At 40.5% G+C, this 18275-nt stretch overlaps 1 protein-coding gene and 1 pseudogene across 1 annotated transcript in view; both read left to right on the top strand.

The window, feature by feature from the left end:
- The window catches only part of TMED10 (transmembrane p24 trafficking protein 10), a 37549-nt gene extending 22239 nt beyond the window's left edge, over positions 1–15310 (top strand). Inside the window, exons 3-5 of the mRNA XM_045823027.1 lie at positions 509–582; positions 11708–11834; positions 12233–15310. Of these exons, the coding sequence (XP_045678983.1) occupies positions 509–582; positions 11708–11834; positions 12233–12354 (323 nt within the window). The 3' untranslated portion in view covers positions 12355–15310. The remainder of the gene's footprint in view (positions 1–508; positions 583–11707; positions 11835–12232) is intronic.
- Positions 2122–2725, top strand: LOC123808380 (annotated as a pseudogene).
- Positions 15311–18275: the final 2965 nt, after the last annotated feature.

The raw sequence follows: 18275 nt of genomic DNA, 5'->3' as shown, positions 1-18275 counted from the left end.
ATCCTGTGTTCTTTTCAGTACTCATGTTTATATTAAGTAAATCCAAGCTAATATATGCCCAGTAATCCTTTTCTCAAAAGAGGACAGGACAACCTTTTTAAATGTGGAAATGTACCTTTTCAACCTAAGTTGGTCCTGGTCTATATGTGCCACTCAGTTTTATACAGTTTTGACTTTTGAGTTTTATTTCTTATTCCAGTAAGCCTGTGCGTTTTCTCGTATTCCACTCCTGTGCAGCACCAGCTGCAGTATCTTGTGTACTGCCTGCATAGAGATGTTTGGCAGCAGCCTGTTCTCTCTGCTTTCCGGCGCCCCACACAGACAGGGGCTTTGTCTGGAATGCTTGGGATCGTAGCCAGAGCCAGGGATTTTCTGCTGCTGAGGATGGGGAGGAGTTTCATCTGTTTCTGTCTGTTGAGAGGGGAGGGGTTAGGAAGACGGAGGGGGGTGGGTGATTTCCCGGAATTTTAAATATTCCGCACAATGAACCCTTTGATTTCTTTCTCAGGAACAGGGCGGTTACCTGACCAACTCGTGATCCTAGACATGAAGCATGGAGTGGAGGCGAAAAATTATGAAGAGGTATGTCCTGCTCTGACAGCTGGAGGAGGCAGTCACTCGTACTGTGCCATGAGGTTTTGGTGACCTACCTACTCAGGCCAACAGGCTGCGCTCTGCCCAGAAGGCTATGGGTTTTCTCAGCAGTCATGTGACAGCCAGTAACAATTTTATTGATATAAAAAGTTGTATTAACGGCCCTGAACAATAATTCTGCCTGTGTTGTCAGCCAAATGACTAAGCCGACTGTCCCACAGAAACGCTGGTGTGATAAACATTCAAGCATAAGCCATTAGCACTCTTGAGACAGCAAGTAGATGCGTGTTTATGATTTTTAAAAGCTGGAATTCATTTAAATGTTAATGTCTGGTGAAGAAAAGTGATTTGTTTTTAATTTCTAAGGCTTTTATCCCCAGACAGACAGCTCTAAACAGAGTGCAGCAAAAGGTTTACAGTTGTGAGTATGTGAAACACAATTTTCCTCTTCCATTACTGTTTATTAATTTCCATACTAACAACTGTAAACCTACTTTTGCACCACCCTGTATAGATCTAGGGCACGCATTCATTCAGTGCTGTTTAGACATGAACATCTCTGCTACCTTTGAGAAACAACAATATCAAAAGTAGCTTTTAGTTAAAATAATTTTAAACTAAGGAAGAGAACAAGATGGAAGAAAAAACTGCAAGAGACTAGGGGTCATGATAAAGACATTTTTTCTGATGGGGAGTGTTATAGAGAATAAAAACTGACATCTATACGGGTGGTAGGGAAGTAGAGGTATGCATAAAATAAGGGGGAAAGGGACTGAGCCTTTTTCATTTCTATTATGACAGACTTTGGGGGCAGCACAAAATGGTTCTTAAATCAAGAGCACCTTTGAAAAACAAAAGAACTGTTTAAGACCAGGGGATTGATCTTTACAGTATGATAAGAGTATTTTTACCCAGATCAGAGTCTTTACCGACACTACCCGTGGGCATGAACAAGAGGTGGGGCACAGGAAATGTAAATGGCTTTTGAAGAATGTAAACTAAATAGACAAAATTATTTTAAGTGATTTAAGAGAATTTTCTAGGAGGGACAAAGCAGAGAAATTGCTTTAGCTTTGGTCAGGGTTTGAAACAGAATATCCTAAAATGGAAGAAGAGTGGAAGTGACTAATTCTGCAACAGGAAGTAGTGTACAGTTGCAGCTCTTCAGGTCTTTCCTCTTCTTTCTAGTTCAAGTGTGCAATTGAACAAACTAGATCTAGTTATTTGTAAGCAGTAAACAGGAGCAAATATGCAACAGTGAATGGAAGACAGTTCCCGGTAGATACTTTGATTTGCTTCTTTCTGTATCCAGGCTAGTTTAATGAAAATAAATAAAGCAAGAGAGACTCTTTATTTGATGAACTTAAGAGTAAAATGAGGCCCCAGTCACTGAGCTGCCACTGAGGACTCAGGAGCCTCCCCTTGAGCCCTTCTTGCTTCCCCACACTTTGTCCCTGTCCCCTCTCCCCCTTCTCTCACCACAGCCTTCCTCAGGCTGCTGCCACGAAGGAAAAGGAACTGTAGTGTATGTCTGTTATCTAGGACCTCCACTGTTTTGGCTCCTTTGCTAATGCGGGTAAGGTTAATGACCTGCTTCCCACTGGCACTGAGGATTATATCCATATAAGAATTCAACAGAAAAACTGTAGAAAGACCCTTGCTACTGTCTGAGGAATTGCTGATGATTGCAATAAAAAGAAACTAGTGAGGTGTTTAAGAAGAAATTTGCTTGCCCTGGCTGATGTGGCTTGGTTGGTTGGAGTGTTGTCCCGTAACCGAAAAGAAAGGTTGTGGGTTTGATTGCTGGTCAGGGCACATACCTAGGTTGCAAGTTTAGTCCCTGGTCTGGGCACATACTGGAGGCAAACAGTTGATGTTTCCTTGCTCTCTCCCTTCCTCTCTCTCTAAAAAGCAATTAAAAATTGTCCTTGGGTAAGAGTAAAAAAAAAAGGAGAAGAAGAAATTTGCCTGTGACGGTGCTGTTGTTGAGCACCCAGACTGTGGAGAAGTAATGCAGCTACAGAGGGACCAGCGCAAGCACATGGGCCAGTTCCTCATCGAGGCTGGACTGGCGGAGAAGGGCAGCTGGAGGTTCATGGGTCCCAGGTGCTCTTGGTTCATGGAAGCCTAAGTGAGGGTTTTCCTTGCAATGAGTGGAGTTTCCCTTCTGGCCCTTGTCACAAGTTTAAAAACCTCATTTCTTATGTAATAATACAGTGGTAATCGTTTGGGGTCTGCTTTTAAATGGACTAGTGTAACTCTTTCTTGCAGTAAACTGAAATAGCCATGTAAAACTAAATAAATGAGTGAAAAATCCTTTTTAACTTTCATGATATAGAAGAACCATAATTATATTTAAATAAGATAGCATATTAAAGTGCTGTTGCAAGGTATGAAACACTAAGAAAAATGTTGCTGTAGTTATTTATTATGAAGTGGAAGAATAGGTAAAATGATTTTCAGGTTTTGGTTACCACTGCTATATCCTCAGCCTGAGACCATCCTCTGAGCAAACATTCACTGAATTCCTACCATGTGGAGTTTTACCTGCTGTAACGTTTCCCCCAATGTGACGGTTATCATTAGGTGGTACATATTAAATAACAGGCCTCTTGATTAGACTTCAGACGTAGCTTGTTCTCCTCTAAAACAGATGGTAGTATCATGAGCTTACATTTAGAATAATGTGGACATCACTAGCACGTAGCATTTTAGAACCCCCATACCTCCTGGAATCTTTATTATTCTTGAACTTTGTTGGCACCAGGAAAGAGCCATTGTCTTTCCTGACCTTTTGCTTAACCCGAGAGGGGAATCCCTAGCAGAAGGCAAACCACAGTGCTTCCTTTGCGCCGTTTCCTGCCGTGGAAGTCTGGCACGTCCTAAGCTGTTCTTTACGCACATGGTTACAACACATCTCTGAATTCAGTTTCTTAATCAAGAAACTCCTCCCACTTACTTCTTTGGCAACCCCCGCCCCCCAGAAAAGCAGACCACATTGAGATAGACGAGGAGAAAATGGTTACGACACAGGCCAAAGTCCAGTCCTCTTCTCAATTTATGGCCAGGCTTCCTTAACCTTGCTTAGAAATAGCTGTTAGTTGTCTCTGGGCTAAAGCCTGTGACAAGAAAATGGATAATAGAACCACTTGCTGCCTGCTTAATTGCCAGGGAGCACTGAGCACTTGTAGAGGGTTTGAGGCATTTAATTTCAGGCCCTTGAGATAATGGAGAGCCTTTGTCTAGAGGCTTTGGGCCATTTGGCATCAGTATTTAGATTCAGGGAGGTGGCACATTTGTTTATTTCCTTCACATCCAATGTGTCTCTCCCTCACATTTGTGGGCTTTGTGATTCTAAAATCCCATGTGGCTCTGGAAAGTGCACTAGTAGTTGTAATCAGTAAACACAATACAAATGTCAGATATTATTTGGAAGACGGAGTGGTTGCCATATTGCAAAGAAGTATAGTCTTGCAGTATGAATTCTTTAAAGAGAAAGAATGCTGTATCTTCAAAAATAAAGCATCTTTGATTCCCTCGGTTGTATTTTAGGGACTTCTCACCACTCTTTTGCCTGGGAGGAGGGGGCATCTTTGTAGAATCAGTATGTTAATTAAGCCATTCCTTTCTTTTCTTTTCTTTTTTTTTTTTTTAATCCTCACCGGAGGGTATGCTCGTTGATGTGTGAGAAAGAGACAGACACTGATGTGAGAAACATTGATTGGTTGCCTCCTGTATGTGCCCCAACTGTGGATGGAATCCACAACGTAGGTATGAGCCATGACTAGGAATTGAACCAGTAGTCTTTTGGTGCACGGGACAGTGCTCCAACAACTGAGCCACCCAGCCACAGCAAGCCATTTCTTTTTAATTTGTGGTCTGTGAACTAGAGCAGCCGTTGGTGGGGATTTACTGTCTAATTGTGCAGTTGTGGGAATGAAGACAATTACTATCCCACAAAGAAGGAGCTACCTGTGACCTATTCAGTGATTCTTGGGCTGTGTATGGGAGGGGTGTCCCCTCCCAAAAAAAAAAACCCCAAAACTGGAATTGTCTGCCCTGGCCAGTATGGCTCAGTGGATTGAGTGCCTGCCTGCAAACCAATGGTTCGATTCTCAGTCAGGACATATGCCTGGATTGTGGGCCAGGTTCCCTTGTGTGGGGCGCTCGAGAGGCAACCACACACACTGATGATCCTCTCCCTTTCTCCCTTCCTTCCTTTCTGTCTAAAAAATAAAATAAAATCTCTTTAAAAAAAAATGGAGTTAACTTCTGGAGGACAGCCCCTTGTAGTACATACAGGCTTCCCCTGTTAGGTGAGTGTTCTAGGAACCCATCTTGTATCAGTGGACCAGCTGGCGTTGTTGTGAGAGGCTGTGTTCAGCTTCAGTGAAATTTTTTTGAAGACTTTCAAAGTGTTTGCCAATTTCATGATGTGTGATATACAAGTGCACCTGCCCACACCATGCTAATGTTAAACATTTTTTTGACGAAAATCAGCATGACCCCCATGCCCCACCCTCCCTATTCACCTGATCTTGTCCCAAACAACTTTTTTTGTTTTCCGGATGTAAAAAGTCCTCAGAGGGAAAGTTTGCTGATTTGGAAGAGGTGAAACAAACAAAAAAACTGGCAGAAGCCCTAAAAGGCATCAAAATTGACGAGTTTAAAAACTGTTTTGAGCAGTGGAAAAAAAGGTCTCCATGAGTGTATTGCATCAGAAGGAGAGTACTTTGAAGGTGACTGAAGTTTAAATGTGTAAGAATACATACTTTTTAATAAATAAATTCCTTTGCGGGGGGCTCGTATGACCCTTCTTGCTATGTCAGCATTTCTGTTGCAACTAAAATCCTGATCCATGATGAACTAAAATCCTGTTCTGTCCAGTGGATCTTTTAGTCATTTGCTATCAACAGACACACGAAAAGCACGGTTTCCTTCATTGCAGCAACAGCTGGAGACGACAGCTGAAGACTTTCCGACATGTCTGTTTCTCTGAATACCCTCAAGGAAGGAGGAACTCTGGCGCTGTGTACTTGATCCAAAATTCCTTTGTTGACATAAGTTAAATGAAAGCACGGGTGAGGCACCTGACACGTAGTTGGTCAGTTCAGTGGATTTTAGCCTTTTAGTGCTTCTCCTGCCCTTTCTGGAAACTGCCAGATGGCTGTGACGGAGTAAATGGATCTTCCTAAATTTCTTTTAGCCCTCAGATTGGCATATTAACTGCACTGACTTTGGCACAGTGACCTTTTCAGCTTCTGTGAAGAGGCCTGTGACTCACTTACCCCACGTGCAAGTAGGCTGTTCTTGGCTGTAGTTCTGTCTTGTCTTCATTGTGTTAGGCTAGATGGTCTCCACGTTTATGGTGTGCTTCTCAGATTTTCAGGGGCTGTGGTAGAGGGCGTGGAGGTGCATAACAGAGCGACTTGACTGAGTTTGGCTTACCACAGGAAGCTTCTCTCTCCAGTCTCAGTGCTCCACCGAGGAAAATAATCTAGTGATTCTCTAGAGGCTGGTTGCACACGTGTTTAAGAAGCAGTTCGTTAGAGCTGACACCTTTCATTGGTACAATTATATATAAGTCTGTGCTCTTTAGATTCAGATCATCTCGAGAGGAGTACCAGATTTGAACATGGGTTAAGAAGAGTAGTTCTACGGGTTTTTTGGAGGTGTAGATATGCAGGGAAAGGCTTTATAACTGAGCTTTTCCAAACTACCTGTCACTGCTGATGAGAGTGGTGGAGGTCACAGTGGAGAGAGCTTACAACTTTCTCCCAGGCACTGGGCCTCTGAACACGAATGCCCAGTGAAAGCAGATGTAGAATGCGCTTGGCAGGCAGGAAGCACATGCTTCAGGGGACCAGTAGCACTTCGCTGTGAGAAAGTTGGCTCCTTTGAAGTATGTGTGGAATGGCCAGAACCGGTCATTTACAAGTGTTTGCCATGGATCAGGTGTGCGGGACTATACAAAGTATGCATTTTTAAAATTTCTTTGAGTTCAGGGCCAAATGAGAATGGGGGGAAAGGGTGAAAATTAAAACATTGTAAATATGACAGTGTATGAGGGAGTCTTAATTATGTGGCTGGTTTAAGTTCTGTAGGGCTTTAGGGAGAGGGAGTCAGTGTGGACAGGAGTGGCTAAAGGAGGCTTCATGGTTTTAAGGTTTGAAAGAGGTAGGTATGGATACCCTAAGTGTGTATGCTTTTGCAAGTCAGGTTTTTGGTTTTGCTTGCATTTTACGGTGGAGCTTTGCAGTTTTGATGCTGAATGAATGCTTTGGTGACCCTGGGTAGGGGGTCAAAAGACCATCAGTCTGTTGGTCTTCCCTTCAAAGGAGTACATTATCTTGTTTCCTCATTTGTAAAATTAAGTCCCTTGTACTAATATTTAATGGCAGGTACAGCCTGCAAGAGGAATGCTGCCCCCTAGTGAAAAACCTATGGTCCACACGGACAAATAGGCGTTGCTTTTATCAAGCTATTGGCAAGACACGCATCGTCCTTCCAGCTGTGGAAGAGAGAAGACAGACTGGAAGAATAATGGCCGGCCTTCATCAGATGTTTAGAAGAGCACCACAGTCAGGGGGATTTTGGTAGAGGTTTCCTGTTAGTTTTTTGTACTGACTGTGACATAAAGTCTTGATGTGATACTCACTGAATGCTTAGTCCTGGAAAAGCGAAGAGGGTTTTCCTGAGTATACTTACGATCGTTTGTTTTAAAACTTTATTCTCTTAGTCTGTAAAAATTAGAATAACAGCATAAAACCTAGGAAATTTGATAAATTGGACACCTTACCCAGATTCTTGCGACCTCATATAGCTCGTTCACTTCACCTTTTATACAGAAAACACTGCGTGCGGCCATCTGGTTCTCTTCATCACATTTTCAGTACAGAATAAAACACACGCTCAGGCTTGGATTCCAGTCCCAGCTCCACAAAGCTCTGAGATCTTGGGAATGTTGTGTAACACTCTGAACCTGAATTTTTTTATCTGAAAAATTTATGGACAATAATATTCACCTTACATAGGGTATGAGGACTAAGTGAGATTACAAGTTATAAAACATACATATCACGTTTTGGGTATATACTAATAGGTCTAATTCATTATACCGCCTTCTTCATCCTCTTGCTCAGTTTAGCTGCAGTAGCTGTTAAGTGCCACCCTCCTCCCAGCACATGTATGTGTTGACACATGAGCGCCTGCATGCACATAAACATGCACGCACACAAACGTGCGTGCTGGGCAAACATCAGACTGCTTATAATTAGATACTAGTGGTCTCCTAAACACAGCCTGCACTTGCCTTCCTCTGTGTTTTGATCTGCAGGTACCCCTTGGCCTTAAATGTGTTTCTCTTTCATCTCTTTCAAAATCCTACCCAGCTTGAGAGTCCCAACTTGCCACTTCCTGTTAAGCTTTTCTTTATCCTTTCAGTTGTAATTAATCTCATGCCTTCTTTTCACTTCACTGTTAATGTGCGCCTTTGTTGTAGAAGTTAGTGTGTAACGTCTTATATTGTGGTTAGAACTTTTTGTGTGCACCTTTCCCAAACCCTGAGCTTCTAGGAGCAGAGGTCATAACTTCTCCTGGGGCCTTGCACGTAGTAAGCACACAAACAAGGTTGTTAGGACCTTAAAGTTCAAAACAAAATGAAACAAACAAACAAAACCCTCCTTACGTTTGTTTTGATTTCTAGATTAGGTTAAGCATAGAAATATATTCATTATTGTTGTTTTTTACCATTAAGTATCCATTTGTTAGATGACGAAATAGTGAGTTGGTTTTAAATATTGTTTAAATATTCTTTAAGTTTCCTAGATCTTAAATTAATATGAAGAATAAAAACAGTTACTAGGTAGAGATGTTTTTTTGGAAAAAGAGACCGTCATCCTACTCATAGAAGTCTGAGAATAATTTACCCAGTTAAGGACAGGATTGAGTAGGAATTTCATTGAGGAAATAAAATCAACTTGGATGACAAGAATTGGGCTGTTTGGTTATGAGTAGTCGTCAGTAGAACCTGTACTAGAAAATGGGTTGGGGAATCGGATGATTAAGTGGACAATGGCCCATATGCAGTGTGTACTGCTGTGCGGCAGTTAAGAAGGAGGCGAATCTGCAAGCACTTAAGTTTTGGGAAAGATCTTATTAAATGGAAAAAAAACTCAAGTAAGCCATAGAACAGTGTATATACATTATAATCCGATTTACAAATAGTTTTTAATATTTTTCTTTGTACATTTATATTCATACAAAAGCATAAATAGTGTGTATCTTGTAACAAGGTCTAGAAAGATATACGCCAAGTTCATAACCATGGTTACCTCAGAGAAGGAATATGTGGATATAAGAATGGAGGAACTATGAAGGTGGACTTTCTGTTTTTGTTCCCTTTGTTTCTGAATAGTTTAAATTCTGTAGCAGAAGAACATATTTATATGTTGCTTATACAACTAAGAAAGAAAAGAGCCCTGGCTGGTGTGGCTCAGGGGATTGAGCGCTGGCCTGCCAGCCAAGAGGTTACCAGTTCGATTCCCAGTCAGGGCACATGCCTGGGTTGCAGGCCATGTTCCCCGTTGGGGGTGTGCAAGAGGCGACCAACTGACGTTTCTCTTGCACAACCATGTTTCTCTTCCTCTCTTTCTCCCTCCTGTCCCATCTCTCTGAAAATAAATAATTAAAATCTTTAAAAAGAAAGGAAACACCAGAAAGGAGCAGCATTGGGAATAATTTTTTTAGGCTCTAAACTACAAAAACAATCTTAGTACCAAATTTATCTTCACTACATCATCCATTTTCAGGTTTTTGGCCTTTGGGTTACTGTCCTTTAACAATTAAAAAAAAAGTGGGGGAGGCGGTTAGAAATAGTCTTCAGAGTAATTTTTACAAATATTATTTTTATTGGCAGAGGTAGTTTCATTTCCAGTTCCTTTTGCAAGTTTCTGCTTATGGAACCTTAAATCATGTATCTCTAAAGAATTCTCATGCCACTGCTTCTGTACTAGCTCACTCAGAAAGCTTTGGAGAGGGAAGTATAGACCAAGAGGGAAAACATTAAACAGATTAATGTTCAGCTTATCTCCTATCTCTTGTATTGGTATCTTTTTCCTGGGATATTTTCTTGCTCTGTGTCTCTGTGTGAAATCAATCAACATACATGTATTCTAGGTTAATGGCAAAACCTGGCATTTGGGGTTTCAGCTAGAATTAGCTCAGTGCATCATCTATTGGTTAAATATTGTACCTGGTTAGCCTAATTCTGTTCTGCAGCTGTCAGTCACACCATTAACTCTAGCAAAGCATTTTACAAATAACGAATAAATGTACATACAGTAAAAGAAAACTTAGGTGGATCACTACATTTTAAGTACTTTACATATTGACTCAATTTTTATATCCTAAACTTAACACTTTCTACTTTTATTTTAAATAAATTTTGTCTTGTTCACAAGTTCAGTGAAGATTACAGATAAGCAAGGGGAACATTAGAACACTCTTAAACTCTTCGCATTCATTCCATGTTAATTGCTGTTAACATTTTACAGAGAAAGAATTGCACAGGAAGGCAATTGACAAGAGAGAAGGAAAAGTAGGGAGGTATGTGCAGGGTCCAGCAGAAGTAACACCTGCTTCAGTGAGGTTGGTAGGGTGCATGGATGTCTTACACGAGGTGGACAGCAATTTGAACATTTCACCTAAAATGTCATATGGTGTGCTTGAGTGTGACTTTGTTATGTTACAGAATTACATGCTTATGACTTTGTAATAAAACTTTGTAATAAAAAGTGGGGGCGGCATTATTTGTGCTGGACCCTGTAGGTAACATATGGTGAACTAAGGAGTAAAGAAGCAGATGTAGAAAAAGAATTTTTGAAGTATTCTGTATATAGAAAAATTTAAAAGCACCAGGTCTGAGGTTTAGGATCTGGAAAGTTCTGGTGGTAGTATAATCTCATTTTAAAGCAAATGACACCCTGGCTGGTGTAGCTCAGTGGATTGAGCGTGGGCCTATGAACCAAACGTTGCAATTTGATTCCCAGTCAGGGCACATCCTGGGTTGCAGGCCAGGTCCCCAGTGCAGGGCAGGTGAGAGGCAACCCACATATTGCTGTTTCTCTCCCTCTCTTCCTCCTTCCCTCCCCCTCTCTCTAAAAATAAGTAAATAAAAATAAAAATAAATTTAAAAAATAAAGCAAATGGCAGTCTAAGATAGGTAAGAAAAACAATTAGAATAAAGAAATCCTTGCTCTTGTCATATCTTGGAGGTTTCATAGATGTCTAGGTTGAGAAAGGAAGACAGTTAATTTCTTTCTCACATGTCAATCTAAAAACAAAATGTAGTGCAATTTTTTTTAAGCAGACCTAGGATTCATCTGGACTCTGGAGCTATAAACCTAAGGCTGTGGTGGCATTTAAATGAGCAAAACACAGTCCTCAAATTTTGTAGTCTGAGTTAATTATCTTACTCGTATAGATCACAGGTGGCAAACACAAGGCCCTATAGGGTGCCAAATCTGGCCCTCCACCTTGTTTTATCTGGCCTGGCACTGTGTTCTGCCTGGTAGCAGCTCTGAGCTCTCACCTAACTGTTAAGGAGCAGTTACATTTATACAGTCTTAAACTTACATTTGGCCCTTTGAAGGCAATTGCAAGGTTGATGTGGCCCCTGGTGAAAATGAGTTTGACACCCCTGCATAGTTATACCTACTCTGTCATTCCTGTGCATTCACTATTGAGAATTTGGTGGCTTTTCTTCTAAAACCACATTTAACTAATATTTTGACTCTCACATTTACTGTGCTAAGACGTGAGGGGAAGGATGAAGTTCTTTATTACAGTCAGAAATCTTGGGAAAATAGTTTGTCTTCATAGCGTACCACATTATAGTATTTATTAAGGTTTTAATAAAAATAAAATGTAAAAAAATCTGCGATAGAAACATACAAACATTTGTAGGGGAGGGAAGAAGCCCTAGATTTAAAATATGTTAGAATGATGACAGAAGAGATTTTAAGTTTGGTGAAACTTTTTAAAAGACTTGCCTTGTGTCCTTGACCAGAGCAGTTTTTTCAGGGAGTAGGTTCATGATTCCCCTCTTTTCCAGATTGCGAAAGTTGAGAAGCTCAAACCTTTGGAGGTGGAGCTGCGGCGCCTGGAAGACCTCTCCGAGTCCATCGTAAACGACTTTGCCTACATGAAGAAGCGAGAGGAGGAGATGCGCGACACCAATGGTGAGGCAGGGGCAGCTCTCGTTTCTCAATCAGTGACCGCAAGGGAGTCAGGTCCCAAACTCTAGATTCTGGTGTCCCTTTTCTCAGTTTTGCCAAGGGTGGCAGGGGTGGGGGCAGGGTGTCGGGAAAGATAATTGCTTATTTCACTGTTGCTGCTATAGGTAAACAAGCTTGGTTAGATTTTTCAAGGGAATAGAAGTTTCTTCGTGATATGCAATTGACCATATTCTCAGCTTGTTGTGTATCAAATTGGTAGTACTAATCTTTGTAGTTTTTAACATTTTATATAGAATAATGGAAATAAGTTAATTAATTGCCTTTTCTCCCTGGCCACTGGCCATTGTTTAGCCTGCTGGGCCCCACTTCATCACATTCACACCTTTGTTTTGTTTTTTTAGAGTCAACAAACACTCGGGTTCTATACTTCAGCATCTTTTCAATGTTCTGCCTCATTGGACTAGCCACTTGGCAGGTCTTCTACCTTCGTCGCTTCTTCAAGGCCAAGAAGTTGATCGAGTAATAAGGCCTGCGCTCCTCCCACCTTGTCTCTCAGCCAGCAGAACATCACCGGACATGCCTGGCCCTCAGGCATGCTACCAACAGCACCATCAAGGCACACTGGGACTTCCTTGCCGGAACTGATCTTGCTTGGTGTGGGAGGACATGGGTTACCCCAACACCCAACAAGTCATCAAGGGACTTTTTTTTTAACTTGATAGCATTTGGACTGGTTTTGCAACAATAGGACTGTTATTAGAGTCACCTATGACAAAAAATAGGGGTTACCCAGGTAATGCCAAAGCCAGCATTTGTACTGGGTTTCCTCATGTGATCCGGTTGAACCATGTTTTATTTTCTTCTCCCACTTGCTCACTAGCTTGGGCTTCCACCCTAGTTCCTTTACCAAGATTCGAATGACCATGTGGAACTTGTTTCATTCTAATTGTCCTTTTTCAGATTTCTGTGTGAAAAACACCCTTATCTTAACCCTTAGCTGAAATGTTTAGGTAGCTTCTGGTGATATCCTTTCATAATTCTTTGTCTCTTAAAAGGGTGATTTCTATGTGACACATAGAAATGAGCTTTGAACTATAGATTATTCTTACAGAAAATTTCAAAATTTCATTTTAGAGAATTAAAATAGTTGTGCACAAGTGCTTGAATTTTTTCGTGTATTTAGTTCTCTGCAGTTCTGTTACATGTGTAGATTCATGTGACCCCCCACTGCAAAGTGCAGCCCGGCTCCATCACACGGGTCCCTCGTGCTACCTTTTACAGCCACAGCCCCTGCCCTTCCTTATCCCCAAACCCCCACGCCTGGCAACCACTAATCTGTTTCCCATGTCTCCGATTTTGTCACTGCTAGAACATAATATAAAGGGAATCATACAGTATGTGACCTTTTGATTAACTTTTCCACTCAGCATAATTCCCTTGAAGTCCATCCAGGTTGTGGCATGTATCAGTAATCAACAGTTTTTTCACTGTTACTGCTCAGTGGTATTTCATGGTAAGGGTGTACCAGTTTGGTTTATCATTCACTCGTTGAAGAACATTGGGGTCGTTTTCAGGTTTGGGCCATTAGGAATAAAGCTTCTGTGAATATTCATGTACAGGTTTTTATGTGAACATAAATTTTCATTTCTCTGGGATGAATGCTGAAGAGGGCGGTTGCTGGGCTGTGTGGTCAGCACATGTTTATTTTTTAAAGAAACCACCCTACTCTTTCCAGAGCGAGTGTGCCATTGTGTTTATGTTCCCACCAGCAATGGATGACCAATCAGGTTTCTCTGCCCTCTTTGGTATTTGCTGTTACTACTTTTTATTTTAGTCATTCTGATAGATGTGTGTAATGAGACCTCATTATGATTTTTATTTGCATTTTCCTGATGGCTGATGATGTTGAACATCTTTTCATGAGCCTGTTTGCCATCTGTGCATCTTCCGTGAAATATCTGTTCATGTCCTTTGCCCATTTTCTGATATTCTTGGTACTAATGAATTTTGAGAGCTCTGTATGTATCCTAGATCCAAGTCCTTTGTCAGATATGCGGTTGCTTGAATTTTTAACATAACATCTACCAAGGAAAAAAATCAGTACAATTTCACCAGGTCTTCTTACATGGCCAGTCACTGACTTAATTCTTGTCCTTCTGTGTCCCCCTGAGACATATGAGGTTTAAAACACACACATAACACCAGGAGGATCATCATGACTAAATACTTGAGAATATGTGTTATGAAAGCAAAAGCAAGAATCACTCTAAGAATATGAGGTTCGCAAAGGACAATACTAACGTAAATAAGAACGTGGATAAAAATGACCATGTTTGTAAAAAACGGTTATAAAAAAATACTATCACTTGAAATTTTCCCCACTTCTCCCAGGAAAGGAGGTAGGAATTTGTCCCTTTGTAATCTCTGTTTTAACCCTCCTGACTGTCACGGGCCTTGTGTAACTGCAGTGGCAAGAATTACAGGACTTGGGGCCACACAGCTTGCAGTTAAGCGGCACACTGGAATTAACAAGGGAGGTGACCTGGATGAAGTACAAAGGCGGAAGAGGACGTGAGTTATGTCATCAAAATCTCAGGCTGTTCTGTTAATGTTCCAGCTATTGTGAACCCCAAAGCCTTTTTCCCTCTTTTTTTGGCTCCCTGTATGAATTTCTCTGGTGTGGCATGGAAGTGGTTCTTTCATTAATCTGTGCAACATTGCCACCTGCTGTTAAGAATTGATAGGCACTGCTGAGAACCTGGCTGCTGAATCCTTGCTGTAAAGGCAGCAGGTGTCGAGAAGGTCTGTGTTGTTAACTGTACAGAACGACAGGATACACCAAAGTAGGAAAGAGAATGACCAAATTTGTGGGTTAAGATCAATCCTTAGACATTTAGAGATGAAATGTTGTACCGTTAGCCTGATAAGATACTCGCACATTTCTGACTGGTGCTTTTCCCCTTATAGCAGCAATGAAAACGACTCAGTTGGTTATGATACTGTGTTCTGACCAAATGTCAATGAAGGAAATAGAAGAGAATATTTTATTTTGCTGATGATTTTGTTCCCAAATGTGACTTTATGAAACTAAAATTATTTCATGTCCTTTTTATTCATGCCAAAACTACCAACTCGGACATTTGTGCTTTTGGTTTAAAATTCATTGATATTACACCTAGATGTTATCTAAAGAGTAAATTTATTTGCCTTCGATGAAAGGCTAGTGCAAGAGCAAATCAGCTTTAGAAATGAGAGTGTTGCCTGGTTTCTTCTTGTTTCTGAGCCTATTCAACACGATCTGTATGATATGGACGAGAGTGATGCAGTTTAAGAAAGCTGTGTTACACCATTGTCGTAAGCTCGTCATAAGCCATTTTTCTGCTGTTTAATGGGAAGAGGCATGTGAGATTGATACAGATTCACTTGTGTTGGACGGATTTTTGTGAAAATTTTTCTCAAATAAAGGCTAGCAGAAACCATTTTAAGTGTGTTTTGGTGACTCTTGAGTACCTCTTTGGATTGGCAGTAACTCCTTCATATTCCTCAGTTTTAACACACAGAAAATATACTTGATGAAATAAAGAAAAATATGATCGTCCATAATTTACTCCAGATGGATAAAGTTTATGTGAGCTAGCAAGTTTATTGTATTTGACATATATAAAGAAATTATAAATGTACATTAAGATGCACATCTTCAGAAAGAACAAATCAGGATTCTGTAAGCCAGGCAAGAGCTTCTCTTGGAAACGGCCAGTGGGGTTATTCCTACAGAGTGTCTTCTCCCTTGCCCTCCTTTTTTCAAATGTCCCTCCCAGTGTAGAACCAACCCCTCAGGACTTGCTTTTTCCCCCATCGCATCTATGAAAAACCCCACCCCAGCAAGTAAAGGCCATTCTCCTTTTATTTGCAGTTGAATGTTTTTCATAAAGCTGCTTTCTAAGAGCAGCCTGAAGTGCTGTGCCCTCCACCTCCCGTCCCCAGAAAAACAGGTGATTTGTCAGTGAATGTACACAAAGTAGTGGTTCCCAATATTTGAGTATAAATATTTTAACACCAGAAAAGTCCTATTTCTTACTGAAGTTTTAGTTTTAGAGAAAATAATATTGATAAATGCAGCAAAACTTTTCTACAATATCATATGTGTTAAATGGTGGTACATTTTCCAAATTAGTCTGCTCCAGTGGTGTCCCACATGACTAGAGCCCTGGGCATAATTTTAAATTTGTACACCCCATTAAAAAAGCAGAATTAATTTTATATTTAGTTTATCTAAAATATCATTTCAACATGCAGTCAGTATAAAAATAAATACATTATTTGTTTCATACAGTCTGAAATCCAGCATGCATTTTGCAGCTATAGCTTATCTTTCAGACTAGCCATACTTTATCTGTCAACAGTTGCACGTCCCTGGTGGCGGCCGTATCAGACCCTGAAGTTACAGATTTTGCTTCGTACTTTGGTAGATCCTTTAATCTGTAACTATGTAGGCCCTGGGGATCTGCCATTCATAAGTGATAACTTGCTATATAACATCCTAACTATTCACTTGTTAAGATACAACGTGGAAATGCCTGTTTTCTTACCAAAGGCATTTTAAAATCAGTTATGTCTTTGGAATGTTGAGTATTTCTGGACTTACGAATATTCAAAGGTCAGATACTTAGTTTTATTTATATCCATTATAAAGAAGAACTGAATATGAGCATTTCTGTTCTATATTCTCTAAGATGGAACAGGACATTTGTCTGTTAAGCTTATATCAATGCATTATAAATAGAACAATTCACAATATCAGGCTAACCAAGTTGTAGAAACCAGTTCATTACAAAGGTGCCAGAAAAATGAATCTTTAAGCTTTGACTGGAACCTATTCAATTTCTCTGAATGAAAGTCACCACTTGTAATTTTAAGTAATTGTTTTTTCTGTCTTTTAACTCAAGAAAACATTTATTGAATACCCATTCTGTTTAATGTGTTGAGTTAAACTCTGGAGTAGACCCAATAAATAAGCAACACCTGTCCTCAAAGTACTTCCTAATTAATAGGAGGAGGTAATGGAATGGCCTCTATCTGGAATGGTCGGCCTGCTTCGTTTAGCATTGCTGACTTAACATTTTGGATAGTCCTCCAGGAAGCCTTCACTAACCCCACAAGTTTGTCTTGGAAAGATGCCCTTCCTAAATGCCTTTCTAGAAGTCTGTTCTTCCTTTATAATAGCAGTATAACATACAGAATTATCCTTAGAATTGCTTCATTCCCTGTCTGTCATATGAGCTGTGAGCTCCATGACAGTAGGAACCGTGTTTGTTTTCCTCGTGTAACCCAGCATCGGGCACAAGTTGGTACTGTGTTGAATGAATAAATTGAAAAATATCTATACAATAGCTTTCTGGAATGAAACCAACCAAATAAAATTTAATGGCTTATCAGTCTTGCATTTAGATTTAGAAAATGTTATATACATACAAGATAAATAATACTCAACAAATCATTTTTAAGTCTGTTAAAATCAAGCACTTTTCAAGCCACTGATGATATACAGCTGTGAACGAGAGCCCAGCATCCTCTCGTGGAGCTTACGTTCTCATGAATGGAGACAGCCAATAAAGTAAACATGATAAATGACATCAATATTTTATAAATAAGCACTGTGAAGGAAATAAAGATGGATGTGATCTAGGGGATGTGATCAGTGTTATTTTAGATCGGACTGGATGTGAAGAAAAAGGTGTAGTTAATTATTGTGCAAGCACCATGTAAGCAGACCACCATTATGAAGGCTGGTACACTAATAGAATAGAAATATTGGATCTAGGTCAAAGGAGACAGACCTTTTACTCTACTATTCAGACCTGATACGCAGAGTATAGGGTACTTGAAAAGGAACGTTGATGAACTGTAAGGTAAGACGAATGTGAAAGCATTAGTTAGCCCTTGCACCCCTCACCCCACTCTACCAATTCTCTTCCTCTAATGTGCTATCACTGCCCACCTAGTTAAAAACCTAGAAGTGTCTCCTGGATTCTCACATTTACCTGACCAGCCATACCCCAACTGATCACAGAGTTTAAACTTTCTTTGGGTGGATTTCTGCAATCTGGATCGTCTCTCCACTCATACCAATAGCACTTCAGTGCTGCCTCTTTTCTTAGAACACAAGTTGTCTCTTGCCTGGTCTCCCCGCCTCCAGTCTTTGTCTTCCACACTGTCATCAGAGTTCTTTTTAAAATGTAACTTTGTTCTTATGTAAGGTGACCACATTGTTTATTGTATGAGCTGGGCACTTGAGCAAAAGAAGACTATTATGCTGAGGGGGGGGAAGGTGTAAACAGGGACTTAACCATCACGCTAATCATATAATCCCTGTTAAAAAATCTCCAGTAATTATCCCTTGCCACGGAAGAAGCCAAACTCTACCGTATTTAAGGCCCTGTCTCC

The sequence above is a fragment of the Phyllostomus hastatus genome, unplaced genomic scaffold (assembly GCF_019186645.2).
Source record: "Phyllostomus hastatus isolate PE091 unplaced genomic scaffold, TTU_PhHast_1.1 phas_scaffold_501, whole genome shotgun sequence".
Taxonomy (NCBI): domain Eukaryota; kingdom Metazoa; phylum Chordata; class Mammalia; order Chiroptera; family Phyllostomidae; genus Phyllostomus; species Phyllostomus hastatus.
The sequence above is the reverse complement of the archived record's forward strand: the minus strand, read 5'-3'. Positions and strand labels throughout refer to the sequence as shown.